Source organism: Cherax quadricarinatus, chromosome 61 (genome assembly GCF_038502225.1).
Source record: "Cherax quadricarinatus isolate ZL_2023a chromosome 61, ASM3850222v1, whole genome shotgun sequence".
NCBI classification, from domain to species: Eukaryota; Metazoa; Arthropoda; class Malacostraca; order Decapoda; family Parastacidae; genus Cherax; species Cherax quadricarinatus.
The window spans coordinates 20029428-20053126 of NC_091352.1; the positions used below are offsets into that span (position 1 = coordinate 20029428).

The 23699-nt window shown below is 38.6% G+C and overlaps 2 protein-coding genes across 4 annotated transcripts in view; one reads left to right on the forward strand and one right to left on the reverse strand.

The window, feature by feature from the left end:
• mus301 (mutagen-sensitive 301) overlaps window positions 1–10230 on the forward strand; it is a 122247-nt gene extending 112017 nt beyond the window's left edge. For all 3 annotated transcript variants that reach the window (XM_070098269.1, XM_070098271.1, XM_070098270.1), the window contains exons 19-21: window positions 446–559; window positions 2813–2947; window positions 6374–10230. In XM_070098269.1, the coding sequence (XP_069954370.1) occupies window positions 446–559; window positions 2813–2947; window positions 6374–6607 (483 nt within the window). In that variant the 3' untranslated portion in view covers window positions 6608–10230. The remainder of the gene's footprint in view (window positions 1–445; window positions 560–2812; window positions 2948–6373) is intronic.
• LOC128699309 (TLC domain-containing protein 3A) overlaps window positions 1–23699 on the reverse strand; it is a 623909-nt gene that overhangs the window by 256613 nt on the left and 343597 nt on the right. Inside the window, exon 3 of the transcript XR_011393719.1 lies at window positions 3361–3397. The gene's annotated coding sequence lies outside the window, so the exon portion shown is untranslated. The remainder of the gene's footprint in view (window positions 1–3360; window positions 3398–23699) is intronic.

Consider the following 23699-nt stretch of genomic DNA (forward strand, 5'->3'; position numbering starts at 1 on the left):
TGTTCCTAGGGCAACTCCATCCCCACTTTCCCTCCATCTCAGGTTTAAAGTATTCATTACTTTCTACATACTCTCTGAAATATCAAAAAATTCAACACTCCCTCCTCAGTCCTCTGAGTAATATAATAAGCATTTGCTATTAGTCAAAGTATCATTTGCCTTCACTGTTATTGTAACAATGTGTTTTGTATCATTTAACTGGAAATTTACTTAGAAAAGCTTTTCAGTTTTTCTGTGTCTGGCCAAATTGAGGTCAATTAAAATTTTTTGTAAAATAAAAAATGGGAGGACAAGTGTAAGCAACACTGTGTTCTGTGTGGATACAATAACATTTATTAAAATGAGATATACAGGAATGTGGATTTTTAGAATTGTCTCATATCAGAATATTATTAAACATTTTTAATTATTGCATTTTATTTTATTGTGAATGTTTGCATTTTAGGAACTTGAAGAGTTATGGGCTTTTCGAGACCTCTTGGGTAACTTTGCTCGTCAGATCTCTGGCTGCTGCTCAGCAGAATTACTTCCATTAATGGACTTGCCAGCTGTGAAAAAGGTATGTAGGGAAAATAAACGCTTACTGTAAATGGAAATTTAACGGGTGTTATTTTTTTAAGTCTTCAGAAGGGGGCCCAGAAACAAAAACATTTACCATCATTCTCTTTATCTTATCCAGAAGGGCATAAGATATCCCTGATTTCTCTGTTAAGTACACACACACACACACACACACACACACACACACACACACACACACACACACACACACACACACACACACACACACACACACAAAAAAAAAAAAAAACACAGGAGAAAGAAGCTTACGACGATGTCTTGGTCCAACTTGGACCATTTACAAAGTCACACTAACACGAGAGAGGGAAGAGGCTAGCATATATATAGGCAAGGTTATTTGTGTATTGTTCCAGTCACAATATTGTGCCCTTTTTGTTCTCTCGAAAGTACCCACTCCACTTTGAGTACATGCACTGTGTTTGTTGCCCTCTTAAAACTAAAGTTCTATGCCCTTTTGTTACTGTCCACTCCAACAGTCTAAGATCACATTGCCATTCACCTCTACTCCTGCTAATTAAATATTCTCGTGTGTGATCGTGTGTGCGTGCACGCATGCGTGCTGAATATCCAAGGCCCTACCTCTCGACCCATCTTCTATCTCTTTCCCTTACAGTTTGTACATCGCCTTTCATCTGCTTGAGATTTATTGAGCCTTTTTACATCAGTAAAACTTCAATGCTTTTATTTTGTATATTACACACAGAACTGGATGTGCATAAAGATGTACAGTGGAACCCCAGTTTTCGTCTGGTCTGGTCATTGTACAATTCAGTTTTCGACCACTTTTTTTTGGTGAAATTTTCCCCATTTTCGTACATCCGCTCGGAAATCGTCCGTACCAGATGTGTCCACCTGCCCACGGGATGCAGCTGCTCATACGTTCATGACTGTCTGCCTTTGTTACTCGTTCAGTGAGCATTACTCTAAGTGTTCATCCGAAACAAGGCTTTCATCTGGAGCAGCAACAGACCTTAGCTGAGGAAATTGCTTCAGAAGAGGAGGAAGAGAGAGGGGAGAATGTGCCATATTCAGCGATTAAGGACATTTGTGCAAAGTGGAGTGAGGTGGAAAGTTGTGTAGAAATATTACCCTTACAAAGCTTTTGCAAGCCGTGTCAGCCATTTTAGGCAAATCTTAGAGACGCCAGAAACAGGCCTCTAGACAGATTTTTTGTGCGGCAGGGGTCCAGTGACTCAAGCTGGTCCTAGTACCAGTAAAAGACAAAAGAGGGAAGTAACCCTGAATAGGGCTTTAATACCTGAAGTTCTTATGGAGGGGATTTCCCTTCCAAACAATAACCTCTCCTCCCTCCCCCTCCTCGCCATCTTCCATACGCCAACAATAAAGGTAAAAGTGATGTTCAGTGTTCATTTATCCATTTCATTAGTCATTTATATTTATTTCTCATTGTCTTCTGTATGTAAAACTATAGTTATTCTCTATAAAATGTATTTTTTGTTAATACACTATTTTTGGGTGTCTGGAACGGATTTATTGAATTTACATTATTTCTTATGGGAAATATTACTTCAGTTTTCGTACAAATTGGTTTTTGGCTGACATTCTGGGGTTCCACTGTAGTAACCATTCTGCCTTTACCATACTGATTTTTACTAGCCTAATAGAAAAATTGGTTAACATTTACTGGTAACTGACCTTATCCATAGTTTTATGGATTTATAATTTTGTCAAATTTTTCACATATCCAGCATGGTCTTGGATGTACTGGAAAACAAATGCATATGTACACATACATACATGTACACACACACTCAAGAAGAGGTATGATTAAGATCGTGGAGATGGGAGAGAGTGGACCTAGTAGTGACCAGTGAAGAGGTGGAGCCAGGATCTATGACTTGACCCCTGCAACCATGATTGAGTACACACACACACACACACACACACACACACACACACACATACGTACACACTTGTGTGTGTGTGTGTCTGTGATATTGAGGTAGTCTGGGAAGATTGAGAGATTATAAGAGACAACATATTGTCAAGTGTGATGTTAACTTTCTTGAAAGAAGTGTTGAGTTTCTGTGGTCACTAGCCAAGCAACTACAAAAAGAATATTAAATCAGAACAGGCAGTTTTATCAACATATGTTGTGTAGCACACTACTACTGTGGTGATTTTACAAATAAAATAATGATCATTAACTTGGTGTTAATTATTATGTAAATCTTGTTATTATTCTTTACTCTGCTCTTTTTGTTTACAGGGTCGGGCTCGAATGCTTTATAATGCAGGTTTTCACACACTGAAAGATATTGCCAACTCTGAACCTAGTAATCTCGTCGAAATTGTAAAACATTTGCCATACCGCGCAGCTTTGCAGATTATAAATTCTGCCAAGGTAAGGAAGTCTTTAGTCATAAAATCATGCTTAATGGAACTAGTAGGGTTGCACTTCATCAAGTCACTAGTTAAGTATTTTATCTTGTGTAGAAGCAAACTATTTATATGCTTAAAAACGTCTTTAAGGAAATATCTGGACACACAACATTTGTAGGAGGTGAGGTATGCTTCACTTGCAAACTATAAAATAACTTTCACATACAGTAAACCTATTTAATGGACTAATTGAAAGGAGTAGGTGGCAAGATTATTATTTTGCCACAATTATAACTAATGTACAATTCTGTGAGCAAAGGACTTTGTATATTGTTCCCAAATGTATTGGCCCAATAGATTTTGTTCTGTATTTCCAGTCTTTTAAATGAAGGTTTTACTGTATGTGGATGATGAAATGTTAGTTTTATAACTTACATTAGGCCAAAATGGAGCAGTTATGTCGTGCCCACACCTGAAAAATAAAACACAGATAAGTGAAATGTTCAAGGAGCTATAAAACAGCTGCCAGAGCTGAGCAATACGAATCTGATAGGAGGAAAAGAGGAGACATGATAACTACAAGGTCTAGAAAGGACTTGAAAGAGTTGATAAAGATTTCCTAGTAGATGCAACAGAGATAAGAGGCTACTGCTGCAAATTGAGAACAAAATGAAGTAGAAAAGATTGTAAAAAAAATTTCTTCTCAAATAGTTGTTGACCAGTAGAATGCATTTAAGGAGAAATAAGTAAGTGTTGCAGTCAGTGGAAACTTGAAAAAAAAATTATGATGAACTCAGTATTGAAGATGAGATGCCACATGCATACATCTGCTTCATTAACTACATATAGGTAATTACACATGCATATGCATCATATCCTACAGGCTCTTAACTAAAGATAGTCTTATTTACTCATGATTGCAAGAAAATGGTAAATCTAAAGAGCAGCCAAACCCGAGTGCAAGAGGCGAGTTGCACTATTAAGATATGATGATAAATGGTCTAATGAACAAATTGTATGAGAAATGTGAAAGAAAATTCAATTCTCCTTAAGAGGAAAGTGAGGGAATGCGCAGTAAGGCAAGGGAGAAAGTTGTGGAGCAGGTAGATACTGTAAAGACTATTGTTACTGAATACGGGGAAGGAAGAAGTGAAAGAAGCCATGGAAAAAATGAGTGGGTGGATGGGGCAGCAGCAATAAAGGAAAGAGGAGCAGAGTGATCTGGAATGGATGAAGGAAAATCACTACCAGAGATGCTATCAGAGGATCAGGATGCAAAGGAGATGATGAAGGAAATGGCAAGGGAAACGGTGAATAGTTTGACAAGCCAATCTGGAGAGAAGAGCAGTTGGAGGGAGGGAGTAGGTAGCACATAGGTAGGTTGGTCGGTTGCAGATGATTTATGAACACTGGGAAGGAAGCAGGAGATGAGAGGAAGAAGAACTTAAGATTGTAGCTTTCATTGGGTTTATAGGAAAATACATTGACTAGATGAAAATTTTTCGAAGTGTTGGGAGGTAACTTTTTGGATAAATATAGCCAGGAAGAGGAGCCCAAGATAGAAAGCAAGACTGAAAGACACAGTATGTTACCATGTGTAGTGGATCAGGACAGGATGGAGATGGAAAGGGAACAGTTGAGGGAGTATGTAAATAATAGAGAGAGGCAGGAGGGGGGACAACTTGCCCCCAAGGAACTCTTCTAGGCCCATCCACTTCTCTCCTAGTTGGTCCATTTCAAGATTCAGGCTCACTTTCCCAACACTATCCCCACACTATTTTTCCCTCGTGTCCTTTTCCTCCCTCCCTCCCTACCTACAGCTCCCATCCCTGTACTGATGCACACACCAACCACAGCCCTGTCTACCTCACTTACCAGAGGCTCAACAAAGACAAACCACAACAACCAGTGCATAGTAGAAGAAAGCTTGGTATGGTCAACAAATGTCACTGGATTATCAAACAAAAGTAATGAGTTTATAAACTGGATAGAGGTGAACCTAGGCATCATAGCTATAACAGAGATTAAACTACTTAAAATGATAAATGATACCCTTTGTTTTTTTTTTTTTTTTAGGATACCGGGTAATAAGGAAAGACAGGGGAAGTGGGAGGAAAAGTGGCTGCTAGTTAACAGAGATGAAAAGGACAACTAGAAATGAAAAGATTGATTACATAGTGGGGTACAGTCAAGACTGGGGGACCCAAAGTAGTGATAGCAGTGATTTACAACCTGCTACCAAACAGTAGAGGAGCAAGACAGAACACTGCAATGGTTGTTTGCAATTGCTTTGTTACGATTTTGTGAGTCTGCTAAAGCGAAGTTAATCATGGGTGATTTCACTCGCAAAGAAACTAAAATATGTAGAACTTGGATGATGGAAGCAGTTACGGAAAACTATTTGTCAGAACGTTAAGGTGATGACGAGAGAGAGAAAGAGATGAACCAGCAGTATTTCTGACATGAGTGCAATAGAATATGAAAGTTTTACCCTGTGCACTAGTGACCATACAATACATTATTGAGCTTTATATTTCTTGTGGAACTAAATTTTGAGAGGAAGGCAGGTGGAGGGTGGGAGAATCCCTAAACGCAGTGCAGTAGGAAAGTACTAATACTAACTGGGAAGTGCCAGGAGGCAGAGGAGAAATTCATACTCAGAAGGGCAGGAAGTCTAAAAAAAAAAAAAAACAGATGAACCAGAGATGCAGAAGAAAAAACAAAGAATGCAAGATCTTGAAAAAAGCTATTGAAAGTACAGTCAAAAACAGAGAATCAAGCAGAAGAGCCAGAAACAAATATGACTGAGGTCCTATAACCATATTTTATTTTATTTTATTTATTTATTTATTTTTTTCAACAAGTCGGCCGTCTCCCACCGAGGCAGGGTGACCCAAAGAAGAAAGAAAATCCCCAAAAAGAAAATACTTTCATCATCATTCAACACTTTCACCACACTCACACATTATCACTGCTTTTGCAGAGGTGCTCAGAATACAACAGTTTAGAAGCATATACGTATAAAGATACACAACATACCCCTCCAAACTGCCAGTATCCCAAACCCCTCCTTTAAAGTGCAGCCATTGTACTTCCCATTTCCAGGACTCGAGTCCGACTATATGAAAATAACCGGTTTCCCTGAATCCCTTCACTAAATATTACCCTGCTCACACTCCAACAGATCGTCAGGTCCCAAGTATCATTCGTCTCCATTCACTCCTATCTAACACGCTCATGCACGCTTGCTGGAAGTCCAAGCCCCTCGCCCACAAAACCTCCTTTACATATTTTATACAAATTTTTAATGTTGGTCAAATGGTCATTTTCCAGGAATGTCTCCTTCATATTTGGCAAGGTCCCACTGTATATGAAAATATTATATGTTGTATGTGAAAACTGTTGTAATTGTTATTCCAAGTAATTAAGAGTATTTCTTCATTTGCAGATGTTACTGATTGAACGAGCAGACACACTACAAGGAGAGGCAGAGGAGGTGCTTTTGGGGCTACGTCAGAATAACCAGCATTCTTTGTCAGACCCCAAACATACACTAGTACCACTATCCAAGGCCAATCTTATTTCCAAACCATCTCAATCCACTTCCCCAAATATACTAGAAGCATCTAATTTACCAGTGACAGGTTCGGTACCTGTCATTAGTCAGCATAACAAAATTTAATTGTAAACCAACACATGTCTGAATTTCTTTGTATCCTGAATTTATTTTATTAGGATTTTATTTATCTTATCCTACATAATAGATAGTTATGTTGGAACCAAGGTTCCTGCAGAAAGATTAAAGTGATGAACACACACATGCACACCTATTTTTTTTTTTTTCCCAAATTATTCTATACCAATGGCTGCTTTCTGTATTTTCCTTGTTCATTTTTGTTTGCGTCTGTAAGCGAGTGCCAAGAGCTTACATCTGTTAAAGCCAGCATACATGTTGTACATATTTTATACACATTAAACATACAGGAAGAATCTTCATAAGGACATATTTTTGCCATCTATGAAGAATTGTTCACACTGGGTATAAGGTATGAGATATATAACTGCATATGTCATGAGAGTGATGGCAGGCACTTCATAATGTATTAACGATGAATATATATTTTTTATTTGGAGGGCATTTTAATAATTTTTCCCTTTGGTGTTCTGTGATATTTAGCATAATTTTCTTAAATGTGCCTTTTGAAGTAAAAGAATTCTTTGAATAATTTCCCTTTGCTTCAACCCGACATTGTTTATTGTGCTATTTCATTATCATGATCCTGTACTGTATATTACCTGCCATAAGTCAGCTCTGCTTATCATACTTGAGAAGGTCAAGGGAGAATAATTTCATTCAATCAGAATTTTGGATAGTCACAGGCATAAGATTGTGTATTCTCTGTCAGGATTTTTACTCCATCAACAGTTAGTACACTTCTTATGGTGACTGACAGTAATGTTTACATACAAACTATCATTTTGGGAGTTAAAGGCTATTATCTCATCTTTGTGAGAGGGACTCCATTGATGTCATATTTCATTGCTGGTAATTGAAATTTACATAATAAGCACTTCACTGCAATTTATGTACTTGGACATATGTTCATCACACTGCAATTTATGTACTTGGATATGTGCTCATCAGCAACAATGAAGTTTTAGGAATTGCTAGTTGTGAAAATTTAGTTGGTCAACTAAAAGTATTAGTTGTTTCCTGGTTGAATAGTGAGGTAAGCAATATTTATATATCTGCTTTCCTCCATGTGTTTAATGAGGGCTAAAATGAGGGAAAATTGGACAGTGTCGATACAGTACCAATTGTACATGCATTGCATACTAGGTTGGTGGTTAACCCTTAATTCTTTGAACTGGGGCATGTTCGGAAAATACGTGTGTGGGGATGAGGGGGGAGGGGGGCAAATTTTTTTTTTTTTTTTTTTTCCTTACAGATTGAAAGAGAATATTTTTATGAATTTAATAAGGCACAAATGTATGGCATTTATTGTGTTGTGGTTGGTGAAAAGATGTCACCATTGGTAACAGTGGCATAAATACCACATTAATATTTGCATTTTCAAATTTATTGATACCAAATGAATGAACGAATAAGCCCTCTTCCTATCAGTTACATACCTTGTTGCTGTATGACTCTTGTGGGCTTAGTGCTTAGTTAGGATTATAATATAATCCACACCTTGTTGCCTGGTAGTGAAGCTGGTGGTGGAAAAATGGATCTTGGTTTCATTGTTTACTTATTCTAGTGTTCACCCATGATACACTACATAGACCTGTCTGGGCTTGGATTTTTTCAAAGGCATAAAGAGGTATTAGACCCAAACCATGATACTTAACTTGACTTAATAAAAAAATATTTTTAGGTGGCATTTTTGAAGGCTAGGGTATTGGGAAGAGAGGTGGGATTAAATTATGGGGAATCAAATACAAAATGAGAGTTGTCAGTTACTTTTTGCTGATGATACTGTGCTTTTGGGAGATTGTAAAGAGAAGTTGCAAAGGTTAGTGGATGAGTTTGGGAGGGTGTGTAAAGTGAACATAGATAAGAGTAAGGTGATGAAGGTATCAAATGCATTAGGTAAAGAAAAATTGGATATCACATTGGAGGGAGTATAGAAGTGAATGTGTTAAAATATTTGGGAGTAGATTTTAGCAGATGGGTTTATGAAGGATAAGGTTAGCCATAGAATTGGTGAAGGAAAAAAGGCAAGTAGTGCAATGAGGTGTCTGTGGAGACAAAAAACAGTATCCATGGAGGCAAAGAAGGTAATGTATGAGATGTACGGGTGTGAAGCATGGGTTGTGAATGCTGCAGCAAGGAAGAGGCTGGAAGCAGTGATGTCGTGTCTAAGGGCAATATGTGGTGTAAATATTATGCAGAGAATTCGTAGTGTGGAAATTAGGTGGTGTGGAGTTACAAAAAATATTATTCAGAGGGCTGCAGAGGGGCTATTGAAGTGGTTTGGGCCTTTCAGCCAGGCTGTTACTGCTGGCTGCATGCAGACTGACATACAAGCCATAGCCCAGCTGGTCAGGTACTGACTTTAGGTGTCTGTCCACCTCTCTTGCAAAAAAAAAAAAAATCTTTTTATAAAATTTGTGAGGGGTCAGTTTTTACAAGTAGAATACAGTGAAAAGGAACAAAATCACTTATGATTTTATGGTGTGCTGAGGTTGGCAAAAAATAATCATGCATTCGCAACAGTGATGTAAATGTACCAACGATATTTGTTTTACAATTTACTGATGCCAAATTATGATTGTTTTTCAGTTTTTATTGCTTTTAATGTCTAGTTCTGTGTACACAAGTTTCTCATGATGGACGTTTTTCAAGATGTGTTCGTACTTCAGACTTGAAAAAATGCATAGTCTAACATTGCTCCACTTGAAATATACAGTATAAATTGGTCCAAACATTTTTTTTTTTTTACTGCTCTGGTGTTGAATGCGATTACAATTATTTCAAGGTGTAATTGCATTGTTAAACTTTCTTTGGTTATCCTGGGTTTTGTGTTTTCCTCAAGTTCAACGGCTGTCTCCCACCAAGGTACAGTGAACCAAAGACGGCGGCACATTCACCAATGTTCTCTCAGTTGCTGTCTTTATAGAAGTGTGCCGATATCAGTCTGATTACTCAGTCTGACTGCAAATTATTATGTTTAGGTTCAAGGGAATATCCTGGGTTATAAAAACAATGTGATTTCTTTGTGTACTTAACATCTGTTTGTGTGTTGAAGACCACCCATAAAACATATACTTACAAGGAAATCTTAATGTAATACAATTGTTTCAGGGTGAGTTTCTCATCAAAGTATGGAAATAAGTTGCATTGCTTGACTATATTGCATTATCTCAGGTTAATTCTACATAGTGTACATTTTGCCTGAATTTTACTATTAGTATCAGAAAATTGTAACAAATTTGGAATGAAAACCTTGTGTCATAGAAGTAAAGAAGAATCGTTCCTCTAAGCCATGCATGTCATTAAAGGTAACTAGTAACCCCCTTCTGTATAAATTACTAAATGTAAAAAGAAAAGCGTTTGTCGCTTCTTTTTTGGGTCACCTTGCCATGGTGGGAAACCTAGTGCCCCCATGGCCTGGTCCATGATCAGGCCAGTGTTAAAAAAAAAAAAAAAAAAAAAAAAAATTTATTATATGCCAGGTGTATATACGTTACATATATATAAAGTTATTTATTATCTTATGATATATTCAATCACATAAAATTCTTGGAAATGAGGGTTGCTTTTGTATTCATGATTTTGTTAAAATAAAAACTTGAAATGCTGCTGGAAATTTTATTATGGTACAGCCAAGAAATAATTCTCAACTAAATGTTACACTTTAATTTTGTCATCTTTTAGGGTAGACTACTACTGGGAGATGGATTACAGGCTTTGTTCAGTCTTGAGCCACAATTGCTAGGGGTTTCCATACCAGACGCTGTATAGCCCTTGTGGTTTAGCGCTTCTTTTTGGTTAAAATAATAATAATTCCATACCAGACGCCAACTTCGATTATACAACAGGACCCCCACATCTGGGGGGGGGGGCATACAGTGCAAGAACCTGCTGTGGATACCGAAACCACAGATAGTAACTAACCATATACAGCTCTCCTCACTTAGCGACAATTGTTTACCAACCACTCAGACTTACGACTGGCTCTCCAACCAGTATCCAAACCTAAATGTACATAAGAGTCGATTTCCTCTATTCTGTTTATTACAGTATACAGTACACTATAAATTTTTAAAAATATACCAGAAATGTTATAAATGGTGCAAAGGTGACATTAAAATATCTAAAGATGGTTGACACAAACCCCCTGCCAGTATGGTATGCTCCACACTTAACGACCAATTCATGTGCTGACCTACTCTTAGGAATAGAACCCTGTCAAGTGAGAAGAGACTATATATAAGTCTATACATACCTATTATAAAGTTTAATTGATAAGTTATGCACAATAAGTGGAGAATTATCACTTTTTCACTGATGGGAAACACTTCATGGCTTCTCGTAGGTTTTGAAGAGCTGCCAGCTTCCATACTTTCGTGCTTTGGGGCCATTATTATGCAAAATTAAGAGGTATTTTTGAGCCACAGTAAACAGTGGATAACCGAAACCGTGGATACTGAATCAGTGGATACGGGGGGGGGGGGGTCTTTATTTCCTTTAGCACTCCTCACCTTCCTTCCTAACTCTACCTCTGTTATACTCTTCACCCTTGCTGGTCTCTGATCTGGCATATTACACATTTTAGCAGCTCTATATGATGCTTATGGGTTTAACATTTGGTTATAATTATATTAATTTCCACACCAAAGTAGTCATGACTATGGAGACTGACTAAACAGTGTTCCTGTGTGTGTCATGCATGGAGACCCACATATTCATTGCCTCTGCTGGCCAGGAAGTTAAGCTTGCCACTGTCACTGGTCTATCAGTGGGCTACACAGTAATTTGGTTAGTGCACATGTTGAAGTGACTAACATCACTATCCATCAATTGCCTGAAGTTTGCACTGTTTTTTTACATGCCTCTCAAGCTAATGCCCACTCCAAACTACAGTCGGTGATTGGCACACTTATCACCACAATTAACTGAATTTGTATTGTGGGAAAGTCTTCCTCATGCTAGTCAATCGATCCCTCCCATTGAAGGTATAGTGTATCTGGTAGGCTAGCAGTCAAAGAGCAACATCCTACTCTGGCATTCCCAACACTACTGGCACTGTTCACAAATGTAAATAATAATTAATCATAGAGACCATAAGACTTTCCATTGGTATCCCCTCAGCCCTTTCTACCTCAATCTCTTGCTGCCCTCTACCCTTTCACTATCCATTGCCCTGCTGTTCTCCATAACCTATTACTCATCCATCTCCCTTTTGCCACCTGATACCCTCGCTTCCTGCCCTGCAGCGCTGTATAGCCCTTGTGGTTTAGCGCTTCTTTTTTATTATAATAATTTCCATTGGTAATCTTTACCCTGTGTCCTCTCTGAGGGTAGACACAAGTTTCTTGTTTGGTAGTATGGTTGTCATTGATACCTTGAGCCATTGGTTGGGGCTTCCTATGTAAAGGTGCCTGTGGCCATGGAGACTAAACACTGCTTCTGTATGTTTGCCATCTATGGAGATCCATATTCATCACTTTATCTTCGTTTGCCTTCCCCTGGAGTTGTGGCTCATTGATGAGTACCATGCTTCTTTAATAAGCAGACAGAGGTTAAAGGGAGCTTTAGTTCTGTCAGCTCAATCAATTGACTGGTCATGCATTGCTTTATCACCTCCTTTAGGCAAATTGGGAACTTAGTCACTAATTTCAGTTTACATGTTTGTGTTATTCAGCTATGTGGACTATGAGCTATGGATTGTGTTAGGGTAGCAGTATGCTTTGCATTTTGCCTGACTGGTTTTTGATAAGCCGGCTCTGATAATTACATAAGAAAGAAGCAACACCGCAGCAGGCCTGCTGGCCCATGCGAGGCAGGTCCAAGTCACCTCCCGGCTTAAACCAATGACTCGCCTAGTCAGGTCCAACTCACACCCACTCATGTATTTATCTAACCTATTTTTAAAACCACACAATGTCTTAGCTTCTATGACTGTACTCAGGAATCTGTTCCACTCATCCACAACTGTTACCAAACCAGTGCTTTTCTATATCCTTTCTGAATCTGAATTTTTCGAACTTGAAACCATTCCTGCGATTCCTGTCTTGGCTAGATATTTTTAGCACACTATTTATATTCCTTTTATTTATTCCTGTTTTTCATTTATACACCTCATTCATAATTCTACGCCTTTCGAGTGAGTGCAGATTCAGGGCCCTCAGTCTATCCTCATAGGGAAGATTTCTGATATATGGGATCAACTTTGTCGTCCTCCTTTGTACGTTTTCCAGTACATTTATATCCATTCTGTAATATGGTGACCAGAACTGTGCAGCATAATCTAAATGAGGCCAAACCAAAGATATATAGAGTTGAAGAATAACCTGAGGACTCCTATTATTTTTGCTCCTTGATACGCAGTGCTGTATAGCCCTTTTGGTTTAGCGCTTCTTTTTTATTATAATAATAATGCTTCTTGATACGAAGCCAAGGATTCTGTTCACTGTACTGCGAACACTTATTCACTGTTGTCTTGGTTTTAGATTACTGCTAACCAGAACTCCCAAATCCTTTTCACAATCAGTAATAATGTCCTCATTTGAATGAGTTAGGCGGCCTATTTTGGTGTCATCAGGAAACTTTCTTATGTTGCTATTTATTCATCAATGTCTTTTATATAAACTGTGAACAAAGGCCCAACACTGACCCCTGTGGAAGACCACTCACGACGCTTCCCCACTCTGACTTCTCCCCATTGATGCAAACTCTCTGCTGCCTATCAATCAACCATGCCTCTACCCAGGAAAAAATTTCTCCTATTCCATGTGCCTTAATTTTCTTCAATAGCCTCTGATGTGGAACTCGATCAAAAGCCTTACTGAAGTCTATTTACACAATATCATATTCATTACCATGATCTACCTCCTCTAATACCTTGGTGAAAAAAGTTAATAAATTTGTAAGGCAGGAACGCCCCTTCGTAAAACTGTGCTGAGACTCGTTACTCAATTTATGCCTTTCAAGATGGCTACCCCTTGTGGCTTAGTGGCTCTTTTTGATTATAATAATAATCAAGATGGCTACGAATTGCCTCGGCAATTATTGATTCCATAAATTTTCCCACTGTGGAGGTAAGGCTTATTGGTCTATAGTTTGAAGCTAAGGACCCATCTTCCTTGATGTTGGTGAGGGGCTCTTGATTTAGGGAATTAGATCTGTGCTCCAGTTCCCCGAATTAAGCCTGAATGCCTTCCACATCCCCCCCTTCCAGGCGCTGTATAATCCTCCGGGTTTAGCGCTTCCCCCTTGATTATAATAATAATAAGGACCCATCTCCTGCTTTGTAAATAGGTATTACATTTGCCATTTTCCACTTGTCCAGCACTGTGCCAGTTTGTAGTGATATGTTGAAAAGACTAGCCAAACGTTTGCTAACTTCCTCTTTACATTCCTTTAACCCTTTGTCTGTCGAGACCCCAAATCCTAAAGTGTCTCTTAGTGTCGCAAAATATTTGAAAAAAAAAAAATTCTTACAAAATGATAGAGAATCTTTTCCCGATGATAATGACACCGAAAGTGCTGAATCTGATGGAAAGTTACGGAATTACGCTCTTGTGATCTCTGCGATATACATATGCATTGGCGATTTTGCCCACTTTGAGCCCTATTTTTGGCTATGCCCATTGTTCTAGTCGACCAAACTCATAGCCATTTCTTTAGACCTCCATTTGTTCTATCTAGCACGTTAAGAGACCATACAATAAGTGTCAGGGGCCCGAGACTGTTCAACTGCCTCCCAGCATACATAAGGGGGATTACCAACAGACCCCTGGCAGTCTTCAAGCTAGCACTGGACAAGCACCTAAAGTCGGTTCCTGACCAGCCGGGCTGTGGCTCGTACGTTGGTTTGCGTGCAGCCTATAGTAACAGCCTGGTTGATCAGGCTCTGATATACCAGGAGGCCTGGTCACAGACCGGGCCGCGGGGGCATTGACCCCCGGAACTCTCTCCAGGTATCGATTGAGTACAAGAAACCACCTATTTACCGATTTCAACTACCCAATAAAGTGGTCAGAAATTGGCAATTTACCCAATTTCACGCAAATTAAAAAAAATGCAATTTCAAAATAGGATCAGAATAAACAATACAGACATTGCTGGCACTAAAATAACATTTTTCTGTTCATTAGTCACGTCTCCAGGCCCCTCTCCCCTCAAGGAAGGTTCCTTGATGTTGGTGAGGGGCTCTTGATTTAGGGAATTAGATCTGTGCTCCAGTTCCCCGAATTAAGCCTGAATGCCTTCCACATCCCCCCCCCAGGCGCTGTATAATCCTCCGGGTTTAGCGCTTCCCCCTTGATTATAATAATAATAATCCAGGCCCCTCTTATATTACTCTTGCTTCCTATTTTGAATTTTTATTCACTCAAAAAATAGAAGATTTACTGTTATGCAGATTAATGCATTATTGAAAAAATGGTATAAATAATATCAGCGCATTTGTGAAAGCATATTAGACCCACCAGTTGACGTGTATTGGATACGTGACTTGATTTGTTTACTCTTGAACATCAGCAAAAATAGAACATTTCAGCTTTTTTGAGCTCATTTTCAAGGTACTTTCAGTCTAAATCATTCAAAATTATCTCCATTTTTGTAATATATCTTTCATTCTATCAAATGAGACCAAGAAAACGAGAATACGATCATAAATACCATACGAAAATACACCATAAAGTCGCTGTAGGTGTATTTTTGGGGGTCTGAAATGGATTAATCTAATTTACATTATTCCTTTTGGGAAAAATGTTTGGTACTCGAACAGCCTTTTGGAATGAATTAAGTTCGAGTACCAAGGCTCCACTATATATGTATATGCAAAACAACCACGGGGGGGGGGGGGAGTAGAATGATAGCTCTAGGATTTTTGTGTTGCAATCAACACATCAGTTTGCAAAATTGCAGAAAAGAGGAGGATGTGCAAGCAAGTACGTTCCCAGAGGACGTCTTGACTGGCGCCACTCACAATTGGCTCTCTCTCTCCTACAAGATATTTCTCCTTGCCCTATACACGAAATCACAGCTTCCCTATCTTCATCAACATTTAACAATTCATCAAAATATTCCCTCCATCATCCCGATGCCTCTAACTCTCCATTTAATAGCTCTCCTCTCCTATTTTTAACTATCAAATCCATTCGTTCCCTAGGCTCCTTATGCTTTCTCAACTTATTAATTTCACTCCAAAACTTTTTCTTATTTTCAACAAAATTTGTTGATAACATCTCACCCACTCATTTGCTCTCTTTATACATTGCTTCACCACTCTCTTAACCTCTTTCTTTCTCTTCATATACTCCTCCCTCCTTGCATCACTTCTACTTTGTAAAAACATCTCGCTACTACTACTATTACTCTCACTCTTACTACTCTCTTTACATCATTATTCCATCAATCACTCTTCTTCCTTCCTGCACCCACTTTCCTGTAACCACAAACTTCTGCTGAACACTAGCACTACATTCTTAAACTTACACCATACATATTCTACCCCATTTCCTATACTCTCACTAGTCCATCTATCCTCCAATAGTTGTTCATATCTTACCCTAACTGCCTCCTCGTTTAGTTTATAAACTTTCACCTCTCATACTTGCTGCTTCCATTCTCCTTGTATCCCATCCACCTTTTACTCTCAGTGTAGCTACAACTAAAAAGTGATCTGATATATCTGTGGCTCCTCTATAAACGTACATCCTGAAGTCTACCCAACAGTCTTTTATCTACCAATACGTATGGATGGATAATGAAAATCTTCAAAACCAGGGACCCCAAACCCATGATGATTCTCTTCAAATCGCTTGTTCTCTAGGCTGGAATACTGCTGTACACTTAACTGCCCTCCTTCAAGGCAGGCGAAATTGCTGACCTGGAGAATGTACAAAGAACTTTCAAGGCACACATACTGTAAGTACGATAAGGCACCTAAATTACTAGAAACGGTATTTCCTGGAATGCAGAATGCAGGGTATACCACAAATTCTAACCATACAATAGAGCGGAAAAGCAATGTGAAAGACCTGGAAGTGATAATGTCAGAGGATCTCGCCTTCAACGACCACAACAATGTATCTACCTCATCTGCCTAGGAAAATGATAGGATGGATAACGAGAACCTTCAAAACTAGGGACGCCAAGCCCATGATGATTCTCTTCAAATCGCTTGTGCTCTCTAGGCTGGAATACTGCTGTACACTAACTGCCCCCTTCAAGGCTGGCGACATTGCAGACCTGGAGAGTGTACAAAGGACTTTCACAGCACACACAAGTACGATAAGGCACCTAAACTACTGGGAACGGTTGAAGGTCCTTTATCTGTATTTCCTCGAATGCAGGCAAGAGAGATGCATGATAATATACACTTGGAAGGTCCTGGAGGGATTGGTACCAAACCTGCATATGAAATTCACTTCCTATGAAAGCAAAAGACTCGACAGGAGATGCAACATTCCCCCGATGAAAAGCAGGGGCGCCACGAGTACACAGACAACACAATTAGTGTCCGGGGCCCAAGACTGTTCAATTGCCTCCCAGCATACATAAGGGGGGATTACCAATAGACCCTGGCTGTCTTCAAGAAGGCGCTGGACAGGCACCTAAAGTCAGTACCTGACCAACCGGGCTGTGGTTCGTACGTCAGCTTGCGTGCGGCCAGCAGTAACAGCCTGGTTGATCAGACCCTGATCCACCATGAGACCTGGTCTCAGACCAGGCCGTGGGGGCGTTGACACCCGAAACTCTCTCCAGGTAAAACTCCAGATAATATGCACCTGGAAAATCCTAGAGAGATTAGTACCAAATTTGCACACAAAAATCACTTCCTATGAAAGCAAAAGACTCGGCAGGAGATGTAACTTTCCTCCAATGAAAAGCGGGGGCTCCACGAATATACTAAAAGACAATACAATAAGTGTCAGGGACCCAAGACTGTTCAACTGCCTCCCAGCAAACATAAGAGGGATTACGAAAAGACCCCTGGCTGTCTCCAAGAAGGCACTGAACAGGCACCTAAAGTCAGGTACCTCAGTACCTGATCAGCCAGGTACTGAGGTTCGTACGTTGGTTTATGTGTGGCCAGCAGTAACACCCTGGTTGATCAGACCCTGATCCACTACAAGGCCTGGTCTCGGACCGGGCTGAGGTGGCGTTGACCCCCAAAACCCTCTCCAGGTATTCATAGTCCAATAAACTACTGTCATTACGCCATATATCTCATCTTTTATACTTATTTAGCCTCTTAAAATATATACAAAGTTCAAACGCTCCCATTTATTATTTACACTTGGCGTCCCAAATTTACCTACCACACCCTCTCTAAACAATTTTCCTTTAGCATTTAGGTCTCCTACCACAATTGCTCTCTCACCTGGTTCAAAAGTTCCTTCACACTCGCTTAACATCCTCCAAAATCTCTCTCTCTCTCTACACTTCTCTCTTCTCCAGGTGCATACACACTTATTTTGACCCTCTTTTCACATCCCTTGTTTCAAAACACATAATCCTTGAATTTAAACATTTATATTCCCTCTTTCCATAACTGATCCTTCAACATTATTGCTACCCCTTCCTTAGCTCTCTTTCAAATACTCCTGACTTAATCCAGTTTATTTTTTCCCACAGAAACTCTCCTACTCCCTTCAGCTTTGTTTCACTTAGAGCCAGGATAATCCTACTTTTTTTCATACATAACATTAGCAATCATTTCTTTTTTATTATCCGCACTGCATCCACGTACATTGAAACATCCCAGTTTTATAAAGGGTTTCTTTATCGCGTTTTTTTTTAGTAGTTCATACAGGAGAAAGGGCTACTAGCCCCTTGCTTCCGGCATTTTAGTCGCCTCCTACGAAAAGGATGGCTTACGGAGGAAAGGTTGTTTTCCACTTCCCCATGGAGAATAACGGAAATAAAGAAATATAACTATTAACAGAAGAAAAACCTAGATGTGTGTATGTATATATATGTACATACCTGTGTATGCGTGTTTATGAGACAGAAAAGACACCAGCAATCCTACCATCACTTAAAACAGTTATAAGTTTCTGTTTCACAGTCACTTGGCAGGACAGTAGTACCTCCATGGGTGGTTGCTGTCTACCAATCTATTACCTACACACACACACATATATATATATATATATATATATATATATATATATATATATATATATATATATATATATATATATATATATATTATATGCAATAAGATCACAAACAGGTGATTTTAAAATATGCAAAACAACCACTGTGCAAGAGTAGTGAAATTCCAAGCGCTTTCGTGACTACTCACATTGTCAAGGAACTATGAAAGTAATACATCAAAGGAAGGCAATTAAAGGGTAAGCTTAGACTACACTTCACAGTCAACTCCCACAACAAAGAAACACCTGACGTGCGACAATACCGGACTCATAAGAAAAGAGGAACACTGCAGTAGGTCCGCTGGTCCAACTAGACAGGTCCTCACGACATCCCACTAACAAATTATTCTACCCAAGAAATAAGGTTTATTATTTGTCCAATGTATTATTAAACTCTTCCCAAATTTTATTAATTATAAATTAATTTAATTTATATAAACCAAAGGAAATATTCATATTATTTTCAAAACTGCTTTTTATGAAACAAGATTCAATTATATTTCTGTCAGCCATGGACCTGCTTGACACAATTTTCTCAACTTTTTGAAAATCAATTGGATGGTTAAAATCTCTCACATGAATAAACAGAGCATTGGAATCTTGTCCAGTTCTAATGCTATGTTTATGTTGTTTTAATCTAAGTTCGAGACTTTTACCAGTTTGACCGTAATAAACTTTATCGCAAATTTTACAAGGAATCATATACACACATCCGTCAGCATTTTGGGGGGAATTCTTTATCAAAAGTTTTTTTTTACTGTATCAAGATTTTTAAATACAACTTTAATATTAAAAGTCTTAAGAAGAGAAGAAATATCAACCAAGTTTTCATGGTAAGGGAGAACCAATATATTTTTAGTTGAATAAGGTTGGTTGTCCCTTTTTGGGTTGTAAAGAGTATTTCTAGCAATTTTAAATGAATTATCAGTTACATTTCTCGAGCATTTCAGATCATTGGCTATTTCATAAATTTTGGATATTTCTTCATCTATGAACTCTGGACTACAAATACGTAAAGCTCTCAAAAACGTTGATGAGAAAACAGACAGTAACTCTATCTTGATGGGAAGAATAATAGTGTACATAGGAACAGTTATTTGTAGGTTTTCTGTAAATTTTAAATTGAATTCATTATTACTCTTAATAATTAAAACATCTAGAACAGGCAATGAGTTATTTTCTTCAAACTCAATAGTAAAGTTTATAGAATGGGCTAAGCTATTTAATTTGCCAAGGAAATGGTGTATATCTACATTCTTGGGCATAAGACATAAAATTTCATCAACATATCTGAACCATTTTGCTCTATTAAGGAGGATTGTGTTAAGCATTCTTGTTTCAAAAAAATCCATGTATAGATTACTAAGAACAGGTGAAAGAGGATTTCCCATTGCCATACCAAATTTCTGAGTGTAAAACTTATCATTAAATGCAAATTTTGCATCAAATCAAATCAAAATCGAGAACAACGCCCAGTATTGGGCCCCTACTTAAACAAGATGGGTCCTACACAGATGACAGCAAGGAAATGAGTGAGCTACTCAAGTCCCAATATGACTCAGTTTTTAGCAAGCCGCTAACCAGACTGAGAGTCGAAGATCAAAATGAATTTTTTATGAGAGAGCCACAAAATTTGATTAACACAAGCCTATCCGATGTTATCCTGACGCCAAATGACTTCGAACAGGCGATAAATGACATGCCCATGCACTCTGCCCCAGGCCCAGACTCATGGAACTCTGTGTTCATCAAGAACTGCAAGAAGCCCCTATCACGAGCCTTTTCCATCCTATGGAGAGGGAGCATGGACACGGGGGTCGTCCCTCAGTTACTAAAAACAACAGACATAGCCCCACTCCACAAAGGGGGCAGTAAAGCAACAGCAAAGAACTACAGACCAATAGCACTAACATCCCATATCATAAAAATCTTTGAAAGGGTCCTAAGAAGCAAGATCACCACCCATCTAGAAACCCATCAGTTACACAACCCAGGGCAACATGGGTTTAGAACAGGTCGCTCCTGTCTGTCTCAACTACTGGATCACTACGACAAGGTCCTAAATGCACTAGAAGACAAAAAGAATGCAGATGTAATATATACAGACTTTGCAAAAGCCTTCGACAAGTGTGACCATGGCGTAATAGCGCACAAAATGCGCGCTAAAGGAATAACAGGAAAAGTCGGTCGATGGATCTATAATTTCCTCACTAACAGAACACAGAGAGTAGTCGTCAACAGAGTAAAGTCCGAGGCAGCTACGGTGAAAAGCTCTGTTCCACAAGGCACAGTACTAGCTCCCATCTTGTTCCTCATCCTCATATCCGACATAGACAAGGATGTCAGCCACAGCACCGTGTCTTCCTTTGCAGATGACACCCGAATCTGCATGACAGTGTCTTCCATTGCAGACACTGCAAGGCTCCAGGCGGACATCAACCAAATCTTTCAGTGGGCTGCAGAAAACAATATGAAGTTCAACGATGAGAAATTTCAATTACTCAGATATGGTAAACATGAGGAAATTAAATCTTCATCAGAGTACAAAACAAATTCTGGCCACAAAATAGAGCGAAACACCAACGTCAAAGACCTGGGAGTGATTATGTCGGAGGATCTCACCTTCAAGGACCATAACATTGTATCAATCGCATCTGCTAGAAAAATGACAGGATGGATAATGAGAACCTTCAAAACTAGGGAGGCCAAGCCCATGATGACACTCTTCAGGTCACTTGTTCTATCTAGGCTGGAATATTGCTGCACTCTAACAGCACCTTTCAAGGCAGGTGAAATTGCCGACCTAGAAAATGTACAGAGAACTTTCACGGCGCGCATAACGGAGATAAAACACCTCAATTACTGGGAGCGCTTGAGGTTTCTAAACCTGTATTCCCTGGAACGCAGGAGGGAGAGATACATGATTATATACACCTGGAAAATCCTAGAGGGACTAGTACCGAACTTGCACACGAAAATCACTCACTACGAAAGCAAAAGACTTGGCAGACGATGCACCATCCCCCCAATGAAAAGCAGGGGTGTCACTAGCACGTTAAGAGACCATACAATAAGTGTCAGGGGCCCGAGACTGTTCAACTGCCTCCCAGCACACATAAGGGGGATTACCAACAGACCCCTGGCAGTCTTCAAGCTGGCACTGGATAAGCACCTAAAGTCAGTTCCTGATCAGCCGGGCTGTGGCTCGTACGTTGGTTTGCGTGCAGCCAGCAGCAACAGCCTGGTTGATCAGGCGCTGATCCACCAGGAGGGGGCGTTGACCCCCGAAACTCTCTCCAGGTAAACTCCAGGTCCAGGTAAACAATGCAAAGTTTAATAAGTTTAATGATGGTAGGAACTGGCAATGGTAAATCATAATTAACGAGTTCTTCAGATAAGAAACTTAATAAATCATCAACAGGAACTTTCGTAAACAAGGAAGTAACATCAAAACTAACCATGTTAAAATCATTTAAGTCAATCAAGGAGCTTAATTTATCAACTAAATCTAAGCTGTTTTTAACATTAAAGTTAGAAATTTTACCAACAATAGGGCTCAAAATGTCAACAAGCCGTTTGGATAATTTATACGAAACTGATCCTATGGAGCTAATAATTGGTCTGATTGGATTACCTGGTTTGTGTGTTTTTATTAGTCCATACATGTAAGGCAAAGATGGATTAGTGGAAGTAAATTGTTTAATTAATTCATCTTTGCCTTTCAGTAGAAGTTTTATTGTTTTATTGAAATTGCTGTTAACGGTTTCTAAGGGATTCTAAGTTTAGAATAGGTTTCAGTATCATCTACGAGATTATTCATTTTTTCTTGGTAATCATTTTCTTTCATAATTACTATTGCATTTATTTTATCTGCTATTGTCGCGCGTCAGGTGTTTCTTTATTGTGGGAGTTGACTGAGGTGTGGTCTAAGCCCTTTAATTGCCTTCCTTTGATGTATTACTTTCATAGTTCCTTGACAATGTGAGTAGTCACGAAAGCGCTTGGAATTTCACTACTCTTTCACAGTGGTTGTGTTGTGTGTGTGTGTGTATATATATATATATATATATATATATATATATATATATATATATATATATATATATATATATATATATATATATATATATACACAATGAAATGTTGTGCCGAATACGTATAACTGGTCAATTAGCAAGAACTCGTTTAAAATTAAGTCCTTTAAAAAATTTTCTCTTATACGTTTAAAGATTTTTTTCATTTATGTTAATGTAAAAATTAATAATTTTGTACTAAAAGAACCTTACAAAACTTTCCTAACCTTATTATAACAAGCGCAATTTAATTTAACCTAATCCAGCTAAATATATTTTAGATAAGTTTACAACAATTTAGTAATAAACAAACACAATGAAAGATATTTTTCTCGTTAGGTTCAGAATGATTTTTGCGAAATTATTGCATATGCAAATTTTCGCTTGCCTTATTCAGCAAGAAGAGGGTTGCTGTTTAAACCAATATCGCAAGTTTTACACGCGCGCGCGCGCACACACACACAATATATAATATATATATATATATATATATATATATATATATATATATATATATATATATATATATATATATATATATAGTTGTGTGTGTGTTTGTTATTTTCTGCTCAGTTGGCACACAATTCCCTGGATGAAACGATTTGCATTGTTGTAATTAGTCATATGCTTTATCTATTTTGTACAGTGTATTCATTCTCGTTTTTCCTAAGATTCGTACTTGGGAAATAACACTGAAAGGGCCTGTGTGGGTCGAGCATGTTAATGAAATTTATATTATTAAGTGATTGCTGGGCAATCAGCGGCCGACCACATTTCTTCCTAACATGTGCTGAAGTAGAAGGTATAGTTGATGAAGATAGGAGGGGGGACGGGGGGGGGGCACCGTTACAGTAAGGCTGT